This window comes from Colobus angolensis, unplaced genomic scaffold, assembly GCF_000951035.1.
Source record: "Colobus angolensis palliatus isolate OR3802 unplaced genomic scaffold, Cang.pa_1.0 Scaffold68, whole genome shotgun sequence".
Lineage (NCBI taxonomy): Eukaryota > Metazoa > Chordata > Mammalia > Primates > Cercopithecidae > Colobus > Colobus angolensis.
In genome coordinates, this window is record NW_012120487.1 from 4,050,480 (window position 1) to 4,072,232 (window position 21,753).

Genomic DNA, 21,753 nt, shown 5'->3' on the forward strand with positions numbered 1-21,753 from the left:
CCCTCCTTCTCCTTCTCCTTCTTCTTTTTCTTCAATGGAGTCTTGTTCTGTCACCCAGGCTGGAGTGCAGCACTGCAATCTCGGCTCACTGCAATCTCTGCCTCTTGGGTTCAAGCTATTCTCCTGTCTCAGCCTCCCAAGTAGCTGGGATTACAGATGTGCACGACAACGTCTGGCTAATTTTTTGTTTTGTTTTGTTTTTAGTAGAGATGGGGTTTCACCATGTTGGCCAGGCTGGTCTCGAACTCCTCACCTCAGATGATCTGCCTGACTCAGCCTCCCAAAGTGCTGGGATTACTGGTGTGAGCCACCATGCCCCACCTCCTGACCTCAGGTGCTCCGCCGGTCTCAGCCTCCTAAAGTGCTGGGATTACAGACCTGAACCACGGCGCCCGACCCCTGGTTAATTGTTTTTTAATTTTTTGTAGAGATGGTGTTTCACTCTATGGCCAGGCTTGTATCCAACTCCTGGCTTCAAGATCCTTCCACCTCAGCCTCCCAAAGTGTTGGGATTACAGGCACGAGCCGCCACGCCCATCCTCATTTTACCTTTTAGACAAAACTTGTAAAGATTTCTAAGATCTTAATATTTGTTACTTTATTACCCTTATCTGCCTCCTTATAGAGATTGATAACACAAATCTTAAAATGAAAATCTTAAAAAGTCTTATGTTGGAGGGCTGCCAGTAATGATACTGGAGAAAAAAAAAAAAGCTAGACTGAGAAGGAAGAAAAACAGATAACAAGGTGGTGGCAACTGTACAAACACAAACGAAACCTAGGTTTCAAATACTGGCATCATCAAAGAAATGTGCCCTGGGCCATAATCATCGGGAAGCCCTGTGTAATTCTCCAGTCCAGGGTCGTGGAGTTTATCAGAATTGCACAGGACTAGAATTCCCATCTCCCAATCTCCTAGTTAATGTCTTAACACTACAACATGCTATATCATTTGAAGTATATCATTTAATTTTACCTAGAGAATAAAAACACACGTGTGAAATAATCTTTTGTAATTTATTTGTATAGGTTTTTTTAATTACTTAACCTATTTTCTGGCTGCTGGTGCTGTTACCTTGGGAATTGGTTTCTTTGCTTTGGCATCAGCTTTGTGGTTCCTGATTTGCAAACGAAGGTAAGGTTTATTCGAATATTTCTTTAACCTTTTTTTCTTTTAAAAATTCAATAAAGGACTTTTTCAAATGGTAGTAAACTTAAATAACTATGACAGTATTGATTGTGTAGTTTGGGATTTCGTTATAGACCCTTTGGTTGGGGATGGAAGGCTTTACATTTTTTAAGTAGCCTGAAAAAAGAAGTACTAGTAATAGGAATGTTCATGCATTAAAATTTTAAAGGATAACAAGATCTACTTTCTTTTTCTTTTTTTTTTTTTTCCTTTTCTTGAGACAGAGTCTTGCTCTGTCGCCCAGGCTGGAGTGCAGTGTCACAATCTTGGCTCACTGCAAACTCCACCTCCTGGGTTCAAGGGATTCTCCTGTCTCAGCCTCCTGAGTAGCTGGGATTACAGGCTCGCTACACCATGCCCATCTATTTTTGTATTTTTAGTAGAGACGGAGTTTCACCATGTTGGCCAGGCTGGTCTTGAACTCCTGACCTCAGATGATCTGCCCACCTGAACCTCCCAAAGTGCTGGGATTACAGGCTTGAGCCACCGCGCCGAGCCTTTATTTTCTGGAAGACATGAGTTTGATTGTAAGGGAAGGTGAAAATGTTTTTTTAAATTGACTCCCAATTTTAGAGATTGAAAACATTACAGAAAAGGAAAGAAACTTTTTCTTTAGGAGATATTTAAGAAAAAAGCTGACAAAATGCCCTGGTATGGTCTGAAAGTAGTCTTTTGCCAGAAACAGAAAAAAGATCATTTGACACCTTAATTCCTTTCAACTGTAAAACTTGGTGTTTCTAATTATTTAATCATTTCAGGCCGGGTGCTGTGGCTCACACCTGTAATCCCAGCACTTTGGGAAGCCAAGGTGGGCGGATCACCTGGGGTCAGGAGTTTGAGACTAGCCTGGCCAAAATGGTGAAGCCCTGTCTCTACTAACAATTAAAAAATTAGCCAGATGTAGTGGCACACACCTGTAGTCCCAGCTGGTCAGGAGGCAAAGACAGGAGAATCGCTTGAACCCGGGAGGTAGAGATTGCAGTGAGCCGAGATTGTGCCATTACACTCCAGCCAGGGTGAAAAGAGTGAAACTCCGTCTCAAAAATAAATACATACATATATACATACATACATACATAAATTCAGTGTTTGCATTGTCTAATGTTTAAAATATATAAATTGTAACATAATCTTCCCACACAGTCTCCCAGTGCTCCCTGTTTCAAATGAATACACACTACTCATCTACATTCAGAAGTCAGAAACCGAGAAATTATTCACTTATTCATTCTTTCAACAAATATTTATTAGGTGCTTGCCATTGTTCTAGGTATTGAGGATGCAACTGTGAACAAGCTAAACAAGTTTCAGTTTCATAGATTTGCAATGCCACTAGCAGGGGACAGATAATGAATAAATAAAGTAGTCAGGGTATGTGTGTACTAAGGTAGGTTGTATTTAATCTGAGATCTGAGTTAGAAGGAACCAGACATATGAAGACTTTGTGCAAGAGCTGTCTAAACTGAAAGCAGAGCAAATACAAAAACCCTAAGGAATGGTCTTGACATGTTTAACAAACAGAAAGAAGGCCAATGTGAATAATCTGCAGTGAGAAAGGGAAACAACCATGAGATTGAAGAGACATGTAAGGGCCAGATCACTTAAGAATTTGTAGGCTAGAATATGAAGTTTATTTGTGCCATTGGCTGTTTCTAAACAAGGGGAATAGCACTGTCATCGTAATAGCTAACACTGACTGCTTTCTACATAGGCACTGTTATAAGTGCTTCATACATTATCTCATTCAGACTTAACCCCATGAAGTAGAAGTAATATTGTCTCAATTTTAAAGACTATTCTAGGCCGAGTGCGGTGACTCATGCCTGTAATCCCAGCACTTTGGGAGTCCAAGGCGGATGGCTCACTTGAGCCTGAGAGTTCGAGACCAGCCTGGCCATCATGGCAAAACTTTGTCTCTACTAAAAACACAAAAATTAGCCGGGTATGGTGGTGCATGCCTGTAACCCCAGCTACCCAGGAGGCTGAGCTACGAGAATTGCTTGAACCCTGAAGGCAGAGATTGCAGTGAACCAAGATCGCACCACTGCACTCCAGCCTGGGTGACACAGCGAGACTCTGTCTCAAAAATAAATAAGTAAATAAAGACTAGCCTATAGCTGATTTACTTTTTAATAACTGTTTAAAATTGAGGTGTAGTTTACATACAAGAAACTGCATAGATTTGAAATGTACAGCTATCAGTTTCAACAAATATACACCTGTGTAACCACCACTCTATCAAGATATAGAGATTTTCATTGCCCTAGAAAGTTCCCTCATGCTCCTTTCCAGGCATGACTCCTGTCCTCCTACCTCAGAGACAAGAATTATCCAGGTTTCTATCACCACAGATTAATTTTGCCTGTTCTTGGATCATATGGACTTTTTATGTCTGTTTTTTTCACTCATAATATTTTTGAGGCCGGGCACAGTGGCTCACATCTGCAATCCCAGCACTTTGGGAGGCTGAGGTGGGCAGATCTCTTGAGGTCAGGAGTTGGAGACCAGTGAACAGTGAAACCTGGTCTCTACTAAAAATACAAAAATTAATCGGGTATGGTGGCGCATGCCTGTAATCCGAACTACTCGGGAGGCTGAGGCACTAGAATCACTTAAACCCAGATGGCAGAGGTTGCAGTGAGCCGAGATTGTGCCACTGCACTCGAGCCTGGGCAACAGAGCAAGACTCTGTCTCAAAATAATAATATTTTTTAGATTCATTTATATTGCATGTATCCATCCATAGTTCATTGTTTTATTGAGTAATATTCCATCTTATGAGTATACCTTGGTTTATCTATTCTTTTGTTAATGGACATTGGGGTCATTTTGCTTTTAGCTCTTAGGAAAATGGCTGCCATAAACATTCTTGTATAAATCTTTTGTACCCATAGTTTCACTTTTCTTAGGTAAATGCCTAAAACTAGAATTGTTGGATCATATGATTCGCTTTATTAGAAACTGCCAAACACTTTTCCAAAGTGTATATACTCTCCCACCATAAATGTACGAGAGTTCTGATTTAACTTTCAAAGATATTTTTAAAATATGTCTCTATGAAGCCTGAATTTTAATGGAGCAAGAGTGAAAGCAGAGAGACAAGTCAGGAAACTATTGCAAAGTCCAGATGAGAGTTTACAGTGTCTTGCACTAACATGGAAGTAGAGGAGATGAAAAGATGGAGTTGGATCTGGGATAGGTTTTGCAGGTAGAGTCAGCAGATCTTGTTGACAGATTGGATGAAAATGGCAGAGTTAATGCTGACACATAACTTTTTACCGTAAGCAGATACGTAGTTTATACTTTACTCAGCTCAGTTAAGCTCAGCCATTTACTGAGATAAGGAGATGATGAAAGGGAGGAGCAATTTAGGGGGCTGGTGATAAAAATGAAAGACATTCTTGAATCTCCCCACTCCCACTAAACTTGAACTATCACTAAATTCTACTTACTTTACTTCGTATGTTGCTCCTATCTATTCATTTATCTCCTTTACCACTGCCACCATCCTATCCAAGTTCTCATTATCCCCCACAGAGACTACTGCAAAATGAGTTATAATTGACTCCTACCTTCAGTATCATACTCATTTAATCTTTTCTCCACACTTCTACCAGATATTCTCCAAGGGCAAATCTGATCAAGTCACCCTACCCTTTTTTTTTGGAACAGAGTCTCGCTCTGATCTGATCAAGTCACCCTACCCTTTTTTTTTTTTTTTGGAACAGAGTCTCACTCTGATCTGACCAAGTCACCCTACCCTTCTTTGTTTTTTGGTTTTTTTTGAAAGGGAGTCTTGATCTGTTACCAGGCTGGAGTACAGTGGCGTGATCTTGGCTCACTACAACCTCTGCCTCCCAGGTTCAAAAATTCTCCTGCCACAGCCTCCTGAGTAGCTGGGACTACAGGTTCATGCCACCACATCCAGCTAATTTTTGTATTTTTAGTATAGACAGGGTTTCGCTATGTTGGCCAGGTTGGTCTTGAACTCCTGACCTTAGGTGATCCTCCCTCCTCGGCCTCCCAAAGTGCTGGGATTACAAGCGTGAACCACTGCACCCAGCCCAACCTACCCTTCTACCCCACGCTCACTATATTGTAAAGGACTTTTCATTGCCTTTGGGATAAAGATAAAACTTTTAAGGGCTTACATGGTCTACCCCTGCACATATTCCCCAATCCCATCTCTCATTTTCCCTCTTGCTTTCTGTGTTTCTGTTACATTGTCCTAATCTGACCAGTAGGTCTTTGTGTATGATATTCTCTCTGTCAAGAATATACTTACTTTTACATGTCCCGTCTTCCACCACATTCTACCTAATAACTACTGCTTTTTCTTCAGATGCCCAGTTAAATCATCCCTTCCTTAGTAATAAAGCCTTCCCTGACCTCTCTAACCAGGTTAATTCCCTTAGTTACATCCACAACACCAGGTAGCTTTCCTTGACAGCAATTTCCACTGTTGTAATTTTTCATTTTCTTGTGATTACGTTATTAATGTCTGTCTTCTTTTCTAGTATTTAAGCTCGATGGAAGCAATGAAAGTTCCATGAGGGCAGGGGCTGTTCTTTTTCCTCTTACCACTATATATACAACACCCAGCATAATGCCTGGCACATAGTAAATACTCAATAAATACTTGTTGAGAATTGAATTCAATGAATAAGTAAATCCTAATTGTTATGCCTCATTAACATAATATGATATCTTGAATTAATTTGGAAATATTCTAGTACCTCTGAAAGAAAAAATGGCAATGAGCATTATTGTTGTTTGGGAGGACTTCACAGTTGATGAATCTACATTGACACATCACTGTCACCCATATCTTACAGTTTACATTAGGGTTCACTCTTGATGTATATTCTGTGGGTTTCAATGAATGTTAATGGCATGTATCCACCATTATAGTATCATACAGAGTATTTCACTGCCCTAAAAATCCTTTGTGGTCCATCTATTCATCCCTCCCTCCCCCTAACTCCTGGCAACCAGTGATCCTTTTACTGTCTCCATAGTTTTGCCTTTTCTAGAACGTCATATAGTTGGAATCACATAGTATGTAGCTTTTAAGATTGAACTCTTCTACTTTAGTAATACATATTTAAGTTTCCTCTATGTCTTTTCCTACCTTAATAGTTCATTTCTTTCTTTTCAATGCTGAAAAATATTCCACTGTTCTTTAAATCCTTAAGTTGAGAATGACTGTTTGAAACTGCATTCCCTTATACTTAACTGTCTTTGATAATCTGAGATTTTACTTGCTGCTTTCTTTTCTTTAACTCTCACTTATTTTGTGGTTGCATGGATAAGAAAAGATTACAGGTACTCTTCCATTGTGAGTCAATTCAGTTTTCTTCCTCTTATTTATTTTGAGGCAGGGTCTCACCCTGTCACCCAGGCTGGAGTGTAGTGGTGCAATCTAGGCTTACTGCAACCTCTACCTCCTGAGTTCAAGCAACTCTCCTGCCTCAGCCACCCTAGTAGCTGGGATTAGGGGCATGTGCTACCATGCTCAGCTAATTTTTGTGTGTGTGTTTTTAGTAGAGGCAGGGTTTCACCATGTTGGCCAGGCTGGTCTTGAACTCTTGACCTCAAGTGATCCACCTGCCTTGACCTCCCAAAGTACTGGGATTACAGGCATAAGCCACCGCACCAGCCCCTCTTACTTTTTGCCAGAAATAAGATTAAATACCAAAATTGACCAATGAGTTGCATTTTGTTTAATTTTCTTCACCATTAAGGATAATTTTACGGAAAGGCTAATTAACACTAAAGTCAACTAATTTTCTCACAACCAGAAAGAAATATATCAAAGACTCCTGGCTAATATTCAAACTGAAAATAATAACCCTGCATACATAGCTTAATTTACATTTCAGGAATAAAATAAGTGGTTTAATTTATATTCTATGAATAAAATAGATTTAATGAAATCTAACATATGAGTAGGGAGTATGTAAATTGACTTGTGCTTTTAAAAATAAATATGCTATAATGTATTTATTCTGATTTTAAAACTTTGTGTATAAATAATGGAAATAATGATTTTAATTTATAATCTAGTTCAGGTTTAATAATATTCTTTATAAAATATTTTTCAGAGAAATATTTCAAAATTCCAAATTTAAAGCAATTGATGAGAGATGCAGGCAAAGACCATCAACGGCAAAGATTAAATCTCATTCTCACTGTGTTTTTATTTCTCGAAATTTTCATACTGGGAGATTCCAATTACAGGTAGGGTGTAATATTTCATAGCAATCTTTTCAAATAATTTCTTTTGATACCATGTTATTAGCATTGCTGTCTTAAAATCTGAAGGACAGAGAATCCTCTGTTATTTTTTAATTTGAGGGACAAACTAGTTAGTTTATACTATAGGAAAACTGAAAAGCTAAACGAAAATGTATCACCTTCTACGGTTGTTTCTTCATATCTCTAGCCCAACAACCTACATTCCACATACTGGGATTGCTATAGGGATAAAGATAAATGGTATAAGAAAAACTGAAAGCAAAATTACCAGGCTTTCAAAGGAGAAAGATCTGGAGATAAGAGATACTCAGATAGCCTAACCATACCAGCTAATTTAAATTAAATTCACTTTGACAAGGATGTACTAAGCCTTTACTATATTCCAAGCTCCTCTGGACCCCTTTTTTGGAGATAGTAAGATATGGCACCTACCTTCAAGGTATATGTGTAGTACAAGTGAGAAAGGCAGACACCTAATTAACTTTGTGTGATATGGTGTCAACACAATGCTAAATGAACAAAGGTAAAAAAGGCAGAGACTAAAACGATAACAGCTAAGCAAAACAGTGTTTGTTTTGTAGATAGATAAATAGTGACAAACTGATAGATTGTCAAAGTTTCACTATATATCTTGAGTATTCAACTCAAGTTGTACTCGGTGTTCATTGATTTATCAAACATTTGTTGGCTGGCTGTGGCAGCTCATGCCTGTAATCCCAGAACTTTGGGAGGCCAAGGCAGGAGGATTGCTTGAGCCCAGGAACTGGGAACCAGCCCAGGCAACATAGCGAGACCCCATCTCCATAAAAATTTTAAAAATAAAAAAGTAGTTGGATGTAGTGGCTCACGCCTGTAGTCCTGCTTGTTCAGGAGGCTGAGGCAGGAGGATCCTTTAAGTGCAGGAGTTTGAAGTTGCGGTGAGCTATAACTGCGCCACTGTACTCCAGCCTGGGTGACAGAGCAAGACCCTGTCTCAAAAACAAACACTTTTGTTGAGTACTTTGTATACGTCAGCACTAGTTTTGCCACTGAGGCTATATAAACAAATAAGATATGAACCCAGCCCTAGATGAGCTCAAAATCAGTAGAGAAGAAAAATATATAAACTAAATAAGTACAATATCATATGACAAGAGCTCACAAAGCTGAAGAAGTGCAGACAAAAGAGGCTGAATTGAGGAAGGCTTCACAGAGAAGACATTTCAAACTGGGTTTTAAGAAATGAAGAGAAGTTTGTCAGGAAGAAAGAGAACAAAGGACATCTCATGTTCAAAGGCTTGTGGCTATGAAAGGAAGCAATATATTCAGTAAAAGTGTTATAATGTTTGAAGCCTAAGATTCAGAAGAGAGTGGTGGAAAAAGACGCTGGGGATGAGATTGCGATGAGCTTCATTTGCATCCTAAGGATTTTGGATTTTACCCCTTAGGCTGCACAGAACCACTGAAGGATTATAGGATTATAGGAATATGGTCAAAGGCATTGTCTGTAGAGCCAGATTACAGATTTCAATTCTGGCTGTACCACCAATAGCTGTATAATGTTAGGCAAGTTACTTAACTTCTCTGTGTCTCAGTTTCCTCATCTGCAAAATAAAGATAATATCACCTCCATAGAGTTGTTGTGGGATTAAAGAAATTATTATGTGAAAAAGCACTCAGAATAGTGCCTGATCCTGTAGTGAGCACCGTACAATTCTACTATTATTTTTACTGGAAGATTTTAAGCAGGTGGATGTAAACATCGAATTAATTCTAAAGGTTATTTCCTCTGACTTTCGAATGAAGGACAGTTTGCAATAGAGATGCCATTGCAGAGAAAAGTTGTTTCTGTGTATGCATTTAATATTAATTTATTCAGTACTCATCATGTACTAGGCATTTTGCTAAGTACTAATGATATAATAATACCACCATACTTAACGATGTATAGACAAAAATAGACAACTACAAGTGTCATGAGTGCAATTTTAATTAGGTGGTTTATTATTCATTCAACAAATATGTAAGAAGTGCTTATATGCCAGGCATTGTATTAGGCCACTGGGAATTTAGAGGTGAACAAGGGAGATAGTAGCCCCTGCTTTTATGAAATTTTTAGTGTAGTGGGAGAGAGAAATAACGCACAAGTAAACACAAAATATTATTCAGGATTCTTTTTAATTATTTATTTTTTAATTGATAAACATTGTATATATTTATCATGTACAACATGATGTTTTGAAATATGTGTACTTTGTGGAATAGTTAAATCATGTTAATTAACACGTGTGTTACCTCAAATACTTGTCATTTTTTTGTGGTGAGAACGCTTAAAATCTACTCTCAGTGATTTTCAACACTACAATACATTATTAACTATAATCACCATGTTATACAATAGATTCCTTGAATCTATTCCTCCTAACTAACTGAAATTTTGTATCCTTTGACCGACATCTCCTCTGTCACCCTGCCACCCCCAGCCCCTGGTATCCTGCCACTCCAGCCCACCATTCTACTGTCTGCTTCTACGAGTTCAACTTTTTTAGATTCCACATAGGAGTGAAATCATAGGGTATTTGTCTTTCTGTGCCTGGTTTTTTTCACTTAATGTGATGTCCTCCAGGTTCATCTACGTTGTCGCAAATGACAAAGTTTCCTTCTTTCTTAAGGCTGTTATTCAGGATCCTTGATATTCAGTGACAGGGACCTCATTCAAACTACAATGAGAAAAAAAGTAGTATAAAAAGGATAAGGTAGTGTCCACCTCAGCCAGGCAATTCCAGTATGAAAGAACTCTTTCGTATTGTCCCTCTTTTTATTAATGCCTGCCTCTGTATTGGCTTCTTCCTCTTCTACTACAGGCAGACTTCTACGGGGCAGGAGGATAAAATTATAACAAAAATAGGTTTAATATAATAAAAAACTGGAGATTGATTTCTAACAAAAACTTTTATTGTGAAATATGACATACATGCAGAAGAATACATATACACATACACACATACACAGGCAATTTAAATAATACATGGATTTTTTATACTCACTACCCAGAATAAAAATAGAATATTACCAGTACCTTTGAGATATTCTGAGTCTTATGTATCTGTCACAACTCCAACTCCCACCCTCCACTAAAGGAACCACTATCCTGTAATTGCAGTTAATTATTTCCTTACTTTTCCTTATAGTTTTGCTATAAATGTTACAGAATAATATATTATTAAATTTCATGTGTTTTGAACTCCATATCTAATCTTTCCTTTTTTGTGCAGTATTGCATTTCTGAGATTCATCCAGTTCATGCACATAGCCATAGTTCATTGCTTTTACTGTTATTTGGTATCCCATTGTGTGAAAACACCAACTTTTCTGTGATTTACGTTCAGTTTGGGGTTGTTTTAAGTTGTTCCTCTATGAAATCTTTATAGGGGCTACACTTAAGAGTAGAATTGCTGCATTATGGGGTCAGTGTATATCCAACCTTATTAGATAATCTCAAATTGTTTTCCAAAGTAGCTGTGTCAATATATGTTCCCCCAACACATATGTAAGTGCACAGATTACTTCATATTTTCAACAATCTTGACATTTTCAAGCTTCTACATTTTTGACAATCTAATGGATGTGTAATGGTATCTGTAGTCTTCATACCTAATTTTTTTCAAGCCATTGTATATTCACAGCAAAATTGAGCAGAAAGTGCAGAGTCCCCCTGTATTCTTTCCCCCCACACAGGCACAGCCTCCCCAGCTATCCACATCCTGCACCAGAGAGGTGCATATGCTACCATTGATGAACCCACATTGATACATAATCATCCAAAATTCATAGGTTACAATTATGTTCACTTTTGATATTATGTAGTCTATGGGTTTTGACAAATGTACAATCATGTCGTTATTAGTATCATACATAATAGTTTCATTATCCTGAAAGTCCTCTGTGCTTCTCTCATTTATCCCTCCCTCTACTCTAATCCCTGGCAACCCCTGATCCTTTTAGCGTTTCCATAGTTTTTGCCTTTCCTAGAATAGGCACATTTGTCATGTAGTTGGAATCACACACAAAGAAAAATGTAGTCTTTTCGTATTGGCTTCTTTCACTTAGCAATGTGCATTTAAGCTTTCTTCATGTATTTTCATGGCTCGATGGCCTGTCTTAGTCTGTTTTCTGTTGCTTATACCAGAATACCTGAAACTGGGTAATTTGTAAAAAATGAAATGTATTTCTTACAGTCTGGAGTTTGGAAGTCTAAGGTCAAGGAGGGGCATATCTGGTGAGAGCCTTCTTGCTGGTAGGATTTCTGCAAAGTCCTGAGGTGGCATAGGGCATCACATGGTGAAGGGGCTGAGTGTGCTACTTCGAGTCTCTTGTCTTCTTAGAAAGCCACTAGTCTCACTCCTAGGATAACCCATTAATCTATTAATCCATTAAACCATTAATGGATTAATCTATTTATGACCCAATCACTTCTTAAAGGCCCCACCTTCTGAATATTGCCACATTGTGGATTAAGTTTCAACATGAGTTTTAGAAGGACAAACATTGAAACTATAGCCTAGCCTATTTCTTTTTAGCATGGAATAATATTCCATTGTGTGGGTATGCCATAGTTTATTTATCCACTCACCTGTGGAAGGACATTTTGGTTTTTTCCAAGTTTTGGCAATTATGAATAAAGTTACTATAAACATGTGTGGAGGTTTTTGTATAAACATAAATTTTCAACTTATTTGCATAAATACCAGGGAACACAATTATGGATCTTATGGTGCGAATGTGTGTAGTTCTATAAGAAAATACCAATTTTTCTTTTTCTCCCAAACTATATCAGTCTGCATTTCCACCTGCAATGTATGAGAGTTCCCGTTGCTCCACATTCTCACCAGCATTTGTTGTCAGTGTTTTGGAGTTTCACCATTCTAACAGATGTGTAGTGGTATCTCATTTTAATTTGCAATTCCCTCGTAACATGTGATGTTGAACATCTTTTCATGTGCTTATTTGCTATCTGTATATCTTCTTTGATGAGACGTCTGTTCAGATCTTTCATTTATTTTTAATTGGGTTATTCATTTTCTTATTGCTGAATTTTAAAGAACGTAAGTATATTTAAGTTATAAAGAACTTATATATAACAAGTTTAAAATATATATTTTATACACATACACACACATATATATATACACACACACACATTATATATATATAAAGAGCAATAATCCTTTATCGGATATGTCCTTTGCAAATATTTTTTCCCAACCCATGGCTTGTATCTCTTGGTATTTCACTGTAGTTTGGATTTGTATTTTTCTGCTAATAAATGAGATGATTATCTTTTCAAAAGTTCAAAAGTACATTGGGGCTAGGCGCAGTGGTTCACATCTATAATCCTAGCACTTTGGAAGGCAGAGGCGGGCAGATCCCCTAAGCTCAGGAGTTCGAGACCAGCTTAGCCAACATAGCAAGAGCCTGTCTCCAAAAAAAAAAAAGTGTATTGGCCATTTTGGTTTCCTCTTATGTAAAATGCTTGTTATCTTTTATTATTAGATTATTTGCCTGTTTATTATGGAACTTTGAAGGAGTTATTTATTTGAGATATGTAATCCTCTTTCACTTATGTAAATTTAAACATTTTCATCCATTTTTTTACTGCTCTTTGCACTTTTTTTTTTTTTTTTCTGAGACAGAGTTTCACTCTTTTCTCCCAGGCTGGAATACAGTAGTGTGATCTTGGCTCACTGCAACCTCCGCCTCCCGGGTTCATGCAATTCTTCTGCTTCAGCCTCCCGAGTATCTGGGATTACAGGCTCCCGCCACCACGCCCAGCTAATTTTTGTATTTTTAGTTGAGACAGAGTTTCACCATGTTGGCCAGGCTGGTCTGGAACTCCTGACCTCAGGTGATCCACCTGCCTTGGCCTCCCAAAGTCCTGGGATTACTTACAGGTGTGAGCCACCAAGTCCAGTCAATTTTTCTTTTCTTTCTTTTTTTTTTTTTTTTTGAGACGGATCTCACTCTGTTGCCCAGGTAACTGCACTCCAGCCTCCAGAGTTCACATGATTCTCCTGCCTCAGCTTCTGGAGTAGCTGGGATTATAGGTGCCTGCCACCATGCCCTGCTAATTTTTGTATTTTTAGTGGAGATGGGGTTTTGCCATGTTGGCCAGCCTGGTCTTGAACTCCTGGCCTCAAGTGATCCGCTCACCTTGGCCTTCCAAAGTGCTGGGATTATAGGCATGAGCCTCTGTACCTGGCCTCTTTGCACTATTTTTAAGGTGTGTTTTTGTTGCAGGGCAGCCACCTCAAAACTGGGGCTTAGCCTAGGAGGAAGCCAGGAAAGAATTCAAGGGCAAACTGGTGGTGGTGAACAGCAAACTTTTGTTGAACATTACTGCTCTTTGCAGAGCAGGGCTAATTCATAGGCAGCACATCCAGAGACAGCAACCTATGGGCTCTTATCAACTGTGATTATACTCAGTAAACCCACATTCAATTACATGCAAATTAAGGGATGGATCAATGCAAATGGAAGAATGGATTACTTAGAACTTTCTAGGAAAGGGGCAGTAATATCTGAGTCATCGCCATGGAAAGTGGTGATAACTTCTGGGTCACTGCCATGGCACTGGTGGTAGTATCTTATGTTAATGAGCAATGAAGGCAGATAGGGATGGCTTTTGTCACCATCTGCTGGTTCCTGTGCATTTCTTCACTTTATTCTGTCTGGACAAGATCCTGTTTTGGTCAGCAGTATTGTGACCAGAAAACAAGTCCTGCCAGTTTCCTAACCTCATCCCACCTCAGAGATTACTCTTCCTTAATCTTAAAGGGCCTGTGGAAGGGCAGAGGCCCATCTTCTGTAACTGCTTCTTGCTTGTTTTATGGATATAGGCCCTGCCTAGCATTGGAGGAGTAAAAATCTCTGGATGCCTTATCCAAGGGGCCCAGCGGTAAGGTGTTTTTATTTTCCAGGTTAAAAGATGGGATGGGTTGGAAGCCTTGTGCCAGCATCATCTTTATGTGGAATCTAGAAAGTATAAACTTTAGTAGGACGTTAAACAAGAAAAGAAATTAGAAGGAAGAGAAAAATTAATGCTCCTATGCCCACCCATGGCATCACATTATCTATTTATGCATTTGTGAAATAATAGTTTTCAGTCTTTTAGGGGGTTACAAACATAAGTCTGGTATCCTCCTCTTAGGCTTGTGAGGACTTATAAGAAACAGGCTTAATCCTGGACATATATCCAGGTAGTGATTCCTTTGAAGTTTAATAGCAGTAGGGTTTTTAGTTTTAAGTTTTTAGTAAGATTAAGTCTTCCAGGAGGAGGCAGTACTTTATTTCTATATTCTTGAAGGGCCTTGTAAACCTATCCTAAGTTATAAAGGGGGCATAGTGCTGGATTATAGGAATGAGTCACCATGACCAGCTTATAATTAGCTTTATAGAAGCCTTGCACATCTTATTTTGTTACCAATGTATGGGCATTCTGTCTGACATGAATAGAAGCCAATACTATGGCACCAGCTTTTGAGAAAAGAAAAAGCTTCATTGCAAGGTCGACTGGACAAGGAGTTAGAAGGCAATGCTCAAATATGCCACCCTAAGCTGGAGTCTGGGAGCAGATCTGAAAGGCAGACGGTAACTATGAAGGAGACAGAAAAATGCAACAAGGCTTGATCTGATTGGGTCCCAAAGAGGAGGTGCCAGGTCCTTGGGTTTTAAATTTGTACTTCAGCAAAACAGGAGCTAGATGCAGTGGCTCATACTTGTAATCCCAGCACTTTGGGATGCTGAGGTGGGTGGATCACTTGAGCTCAGGAGTTCAAGACCAGCCTGGACAACATAGCGAGACCTCAACTCTAAAAACAAAAAACAAAAATAGGGCACCCCTTCACTTCTTAATTGGGTCCCTGTTCCTCAACTCAAGTTACTTAGATTCTGCACGTGGTTAACTTTCCATTCTAATCAGCTCTGGGTCACCTATCAGGCATGATTGGTTCATCTAGGCATGCTCAAGTGTGACTTGCAACCTGGGCCCACTGCAGCTGAGAAACTCAATTTTTTGTTATAATTGCTACTGAGAAAGTTTAACCGGAGTGAACTGGTTCTATGATTACATTGTTAGTTTTTATTACTGGAATTTTTTTGAGACAGGGTCTTGCTCTGTTGCCCAGGCTGGAGTGCAGTGGCACAATCACAGGTCACTGTAATCTTGAACTCCTGGATTCAAAGGATCCTCCCACCTCAGCCTCCTGAGTAGCTGGAGCTATAGATACACACCACCATGTCCACTTTTTTAAAAAAAATTGTAGAGATAGAGTCTTGCTGTGTTACCCAGGCTAATGTCGAACTCCTGGGCTCAAGTGAGCCTCCTGCCTCAGTCTCCCAATGTGCTGATTACAGGTGTGAGCCACTGCACCCAACTCCTATTACTGAAAAATTTATATACTTGTGCTTTTGTGAAATGATTTTAAGTAAACTTTTAATTTTAGAATAATCTATGATTTATAGAAAAGTCATAAAGATAATATAAAATTTTTCTATACCCTTCATCCAGTTTTCCTCCAGTGCTAAAATCTTAAGTTACCATAGTACATTTGTCAAAACTAAGAAACCAACACTGGTACATTATTATTAACTAAACTCCAGATGTTATTTAGATTTCACCAGTTTTTACATGAATGTACTTTTGCTATTTCAGGACCTAATCCAGGATCCTACATTGCCTTTGTCTCTTTAGTTTCCTCTGCTCTGTGACTGTATCTCCATCTTTCTTGTCTAATCTGACCTTTACAGTTTTGAGGAGTGCTGGTCATGTTTGTAAAATGTCCCTTAATTGGGGTTTGTTTAATTTTTTTTCATTATTTATAACTTGGGTTATGGATTTTGTAGAAGAATACCACTAAAGTGAAATTAATATGATTTTTAAAATATTTTATTGATACAATTTTTAAAATATTTTGAGATTAATTACCTATAATAGAATGCAAAGAATTTAGATACTCCACTTGATGAACATTGACGTCTGTGTATCCATTCAACCAACACTTGAAACAAACTACAGAACATTTTTATCATCTAAGAAAATTCTCTCTTGTCTCCTTTCCAGTCAATTCCTCTACCCATCCCAGGTATCAGCTTTCTGATTTTTTGTCTGTTTTTTTTTTTGAGATGGAGTTTCTCTCTTGTCGCCCAGGCTGGAGTGCAGTGGCGCCATCTCAGCTCACTGCAACTTCCGCCTCCTGGGTTCAAGCGATTCTCCTGCCTCAGCCTCCAGAGTAGCTAGGACTACAGACACATGTCACCAAACCCAGCTAATTTTGTATTTTTAATAGAGACGGGGTTTCACCATGTTGGCCAGGCTGGTCTCGACGACCTGACCTCAGGTGATCCACCTGCCTCGGCCTTCCAAAGTGCTGGGATTACAGGCATGAGCCACTGCACCAAGCAACTTTCTGATTTCTGACAATGTTTAGTTTTTATCTGTTCCAAAATTACATATAAATTAAATTATATCTTTTATGTCTGACTACTCTCACTTAATAAAAGTTTTGGGGTTCACGCATGTTATTGTGTGTGTTAGAACTTTCTTCTTTCTATTGATAAGTGGTAGTTCATTATAAGAACATTTTATTTACGCATTCTCTTGTTGATGGATATTGGGTTGTTTTTAGTTTTTGACTACTATGAATAAGGCTACTCTATACAACCACATACTTTTAGTGAACAATATTTTCATTTCTTTTATTATTATTATTATTATTTTTATTGAGACGGAGCCTCGCTCTGTCGCCCAGGCTGGAGTGCAGTGACCTGATCTCAGCTCACTGCAAGCTCCCGGGTTCATGCCATTTTGCTGCCTCAGCCTTCTCAGTAGCAGGGACTACAGGCGCCCGCCACTGCGCCCAGCTAATTTTTTGTATTTTTAGTAGAGACGGGGTTTCACTGTGTTAGCCAGGATGGTCTCGATCTCCTGACCTCGTGATCTGCCTCCCAAAGTGCTGGGATTACAGGCGTGAGCCATGGCGCCTGAGCCATTTTTCTTTCTTTCTTTCTTTCTTTTTTTATTTTTTGAGACAGAGTTTTTTACTCAGTCACCCAGGCTGGAATGTAGTTGCATGATCTCAGCTCACTGCAACCTCCACCTCCTGGGTTCAAGTGATTCTCCTGCCTCAGCCTCCCACGTAGCTGGGACTACAGGTGCGTGCCACCACGCCTGGCTAATTTTTTGTATTTTTAGTAAAGATCAGATTTCACCATGTTGGCCAGAATGGACTAGAACTCTTGACCTCCAGTGATCCGCCCACCTTGGCCTCCCAAAGTGCTGGAATTACAGGCATGAGCCACCGTGCCCAGCCTATATTTTCATTTTTCATGGGAAAGTATCTGAACATGGAATTGTCAAGGTGTGGGAAGACATATGTGTAACTTTATAAAAACTGCTGAGCAGGTTTCCAAAGTGATTGTAACTTATTTCACTCCCACCAGCAATAAGTGAGAGTTTCCATTGTTCCATGTACTTGCCAACAAATGGTGTTGTTATTAGTGTTTTTAATTTTAGCTATTTTAGTGGGTATAAAATGGCATTTAAATGTGCTTTTAGGCCAGGCACAGTGGCTCACTCCTGTAATCCCTGCACTTTGGGAGGCCAAGGTGGGCAGATCACCTGAGGTCAGGAATTGAAGATCAGCCTGGCTGGTATGGCAAACTCCCATCTCTACTGAAAACAAAACAAACAAACAAAAATTATCTGAGTGTGGTGGTGCTTGCCTGTAATCCCAGCTACTTGGGAGGCTGAGGCAGGAGAATTGCTTGAATTTGGGAGGCAGAGGTTGCAGTGAGCAGAGATTGCGCCACTGCACTCCAGCCTGGGTGACAGAGCAAGACTTCGTCTCAAAAAATTAAATTAAAATAAAATAAATAGCTTTTAATTTATATTTCCCTGATGACTAAAGACGGTGAGCTTGTTGGCTAGCTGAATATATTTGTATATATGACCTGCTTGTTTCAGTCTTTTATCCACTTTTTAAATTGGAATGTTGATTTTTTTTTTTTTTTTTTTTTTTTTTTTTTTTTTTTTTGAGATGGAGTCTGGCTCTGTCACCCAGGCTTGAGTGCAGTGGCACGATCTTGGCTCACTGCGACATCTGCTTTCCCAGTTCAAGTGATTCTCTTGCCTCAGCCTCTCGTGTAGCTGGGATTACAGGAGCCTACCACCACACCTGGCTAATTTTTGCATTTTTAGTAGAGGCAGGGTTTCACCATGTTGGCCAGGCTGGTCTCAAACTCCTGACCTCAGTCGATCCGCCTGCCTCAGCCTTCCAAAGTGCTGGGATTATAGGTGTGAGCCACTGTGCCCGGCCGCACAGCAAAATTTTTAAATTTTTTGTAGAGATGGGGTCTCAAACTCCTGGCCTCAAGTGATCCTCTTCAGCCTCCCAGAGCACTGGGATTGAGTGTGAGCCACTGCACCTGGCCTATGGTACTCTTTATACTCACTCTCTTCCTCCCTTTCCCTAGCTCCTGGCAACCAGTAATCTGTTGCCCATCTCTATAATTTTATCATTTCCAGAATGTTATATAAATGGAGTCATGTAGCATGTGGACTTTTGACTTTTGGCTCTTCTTTGGAGATTGTGCAGTGGCACAATCATAGGTCACTGTAACCTTGAACTCATGGACTCAAAGGATCCTTCCACCTCAGCCTCCTGAGTAGCTAGGACTGCAGACATGTGCCACCATACCCCAAGAGACCCTGTTTAATACCTGTCTTATTCATTTCAGGCTGCTATAGCAAAAATAACATAGATTGGGTGGTTTAAACAACATTTAATTCCCTCAGTTTTGGAGGCTGAGAAGTCCAAGATCAAGAAGCTGAAAGATCCGATTCTGGTGAAGGCCCTCTTCCTGGTTTGAAGATGGCCTTTTTCTTGCTGTGTTTCCATATGGCAGGGAGCAGAGAGAGTAAGAGCACACTTTCACATCTCTTCTTATAAAGGCATGAATTCCATTCATGAGAGTCCAAGTCCTCATGTCTTAATTACTTCCCAAAGGCTCCAACTCCTAATATCATCACACTGGGGGTTAAGATTTCAGTGCATGAATTTTGAGCTGACACATACATTCAGTTCGTAATAATATCCATACAATCTCTCCAAGTTGCTGCGTCAATAGTTGGTTCTTTTTCATGACTGAGTAGTGTAACATTGTGTGTTATACTAATGATTAAACCACAAAGTTTAATCGTTTATGCATTGAGGGATATTTGAGATAATTCCAGTTTGGAGCTTGCAAATAAAGGTGCCACAAACATTCATGTACAGGTTTTTCTGTAGAGATAAGTTTTCATTTCTCTAGAATAAATGCCCAGGAATGCAGTTTCTGGGTCATATGGTGAGACCCAGAACCTGGCAGAGACACAAAACAAAAAGAAAACTTCAGGCCTATATCTTTCACGAACATTGATGCAAAAATCCTCAACAAAATACTGGCAAACCAAATCCAGAAGCACTTGAGAAAGTTTATTCACCACAATCAAGTAGGCTTTATTCCTGGGATGCAAGGTTGGTTCACCCTATACAAATCAATAAATGTTATTCATCATATAAACAGAACTAAAGACAAAAACCACTATGCACTTAATTTTTTAAGAAACTGTCAGCCTTTATTCCAGAATAACCGTCCCATTTTACATTTCCAACAGTAATGTATGAGAGATTCAGTTTCTTTCTTTCTTTTTTTTTAAGAGACAAAGGCCTTGCTATGTTGCCCAGGCTGGACTCTTCACTCCTGGGCTCAAGTGATCCTCCCACTTCAGTCCCCTGAGTAGCTAAGACTACAGACGTGTGCCACTACACTCCAAGAAATGCAATTTCTAAGCATCCTTGCCAGCATTTGATACTATGTATATTATGTTAGTCATTTAAAAATATGTGTTTTCATGTATGATATATGTGTCCAACTTCATTCACTTGCAATGGATATCTCATTGTCCCAACACCATTTGTAGAAAAGTCTTTTTTCCCCATTCCATTGTCTCAGCACACTTATCGAAAATCAGTTGACTCAAGTGTGAGTGTTTATTTCTGGACTCTCAGTTCTATGTCATTGATTTATATGTCTCATACCAATACCACATTGTCTTGATTATTGTAGCTTTGTAGTAAATTTTAATATCAGGAAGTGTGAGCCTTCCAGTTTTGTTCATTTTCAAGATTATTTTGACTATCATAGTTTTACATCTTACATTTCTATGTTTAGTCCATTTTTAGTTATTTTTTTTCTTTTTTGAAATGGAGTTTTACTCTTCTCGCCCAGGCTGGAGTGCAATGGTGCTCTCTTGCTCACTGCAACCTCCGTCTCCCAGGTTCAAGTGATTCTCCTGCCTCAGCCTCCTAAGTAGCTGGGATTACAGGCATGCACCACCACGACTGGCTAATTTTGTATTTTTAGTAGAGACGGGGCTTTCTCCATGTTGGTCAGGCTGGTCTCAAACTCCTGACCTCAGGTGATCTGCCCAGCTTGGCCTCCCAAAATGCTGGGATTACAGGTGTGAGCCACCAAGTTCAACCATTAATTGTTTTGAATAAGGTGTGAGGTTTAGGTCAAGGTTCATTTTTGGCAGTACCCATGTCTAATTGTTTCAGTATTATTTGTTGAAAAAGTAAACACATTGAATTGCTTTGCTTTGCATCTGTGAATTGCTTTTGCAATTCTTCTCCCATTTATGGCAGTTCCTCCTCCTCCTCCTTTCTCCATTTTGGTCAGTGGTAAGAGCTACTGTAGATGTCTTCTCTCTTATGAAGTTTAGCTTTTTGTTTTATTTTTAAAAGATGATTATTGGCCAGGCTTGGTGGCTCACACCTGTAATCCTAGCACTGTGAGAAGCTGAGGCGGGAAGATCATCTGAGTGCAGGAGTCTGAGACCAGCCTAGACAACAAAGCAAGACATCATCTCTAGCAAAAAGCAAGAGTGAGAAAGAGGAAGAAAGGAAGGAACAAAAAATTTTTTAAAAAGATAGTTCAGCTTATCCATATTGCTTGTGTCATTACAGTAAGAGCAATGGTCTTTTACAACTTTCTACTTTTAAACCTAAAATAAACAATGATTGGCCATGGATTGCTGGCCTGTAGTTCTATAAACTAGTCATTTTCTGGCCAGTTTATAGAAATGATCTCACTGCTGCCACACTACTAAATGCTTTGGTTAACACCACCCATTGGAGTGTAGTGACCAGTGGTCCAAGAGCACCTCAGTTCTCCCAGCAAAGTGAATTCCCAACCTTGAGCCAGAGAGCAAAGTCAGGGCCCAGTACAAG

General features: G+C 39.2%; 1 protein-coding gene across 1 annotated transcript in view; it reads left to right on the plus strand.

Annotated features, from left to right (window-relative positions):
* The window catches only part of LOC105500654 (chromosome unknown open reading frame, human C1orf185), a 47,232-nt gene that overhangs the window by 9,545 nt on the left and 15,934 nt on the right, over positions 1 to 21,753 (plus strand). Inside the window, exons 2-3 of the mRNA XM_011926248.1 lie at positions 1,030 to 1,135; positions 7,294 to 7,429. Coding sequence (XP_011781638.1) covers positions 1,030 to 1,135; positions 7,294 to 7,429 — 242 coding nt within the window. The remainder of the gene's footprint in view (positions 1 to 1,029; positions 1,136 to 7,293; positions 7,430 to 21,753) is intronic.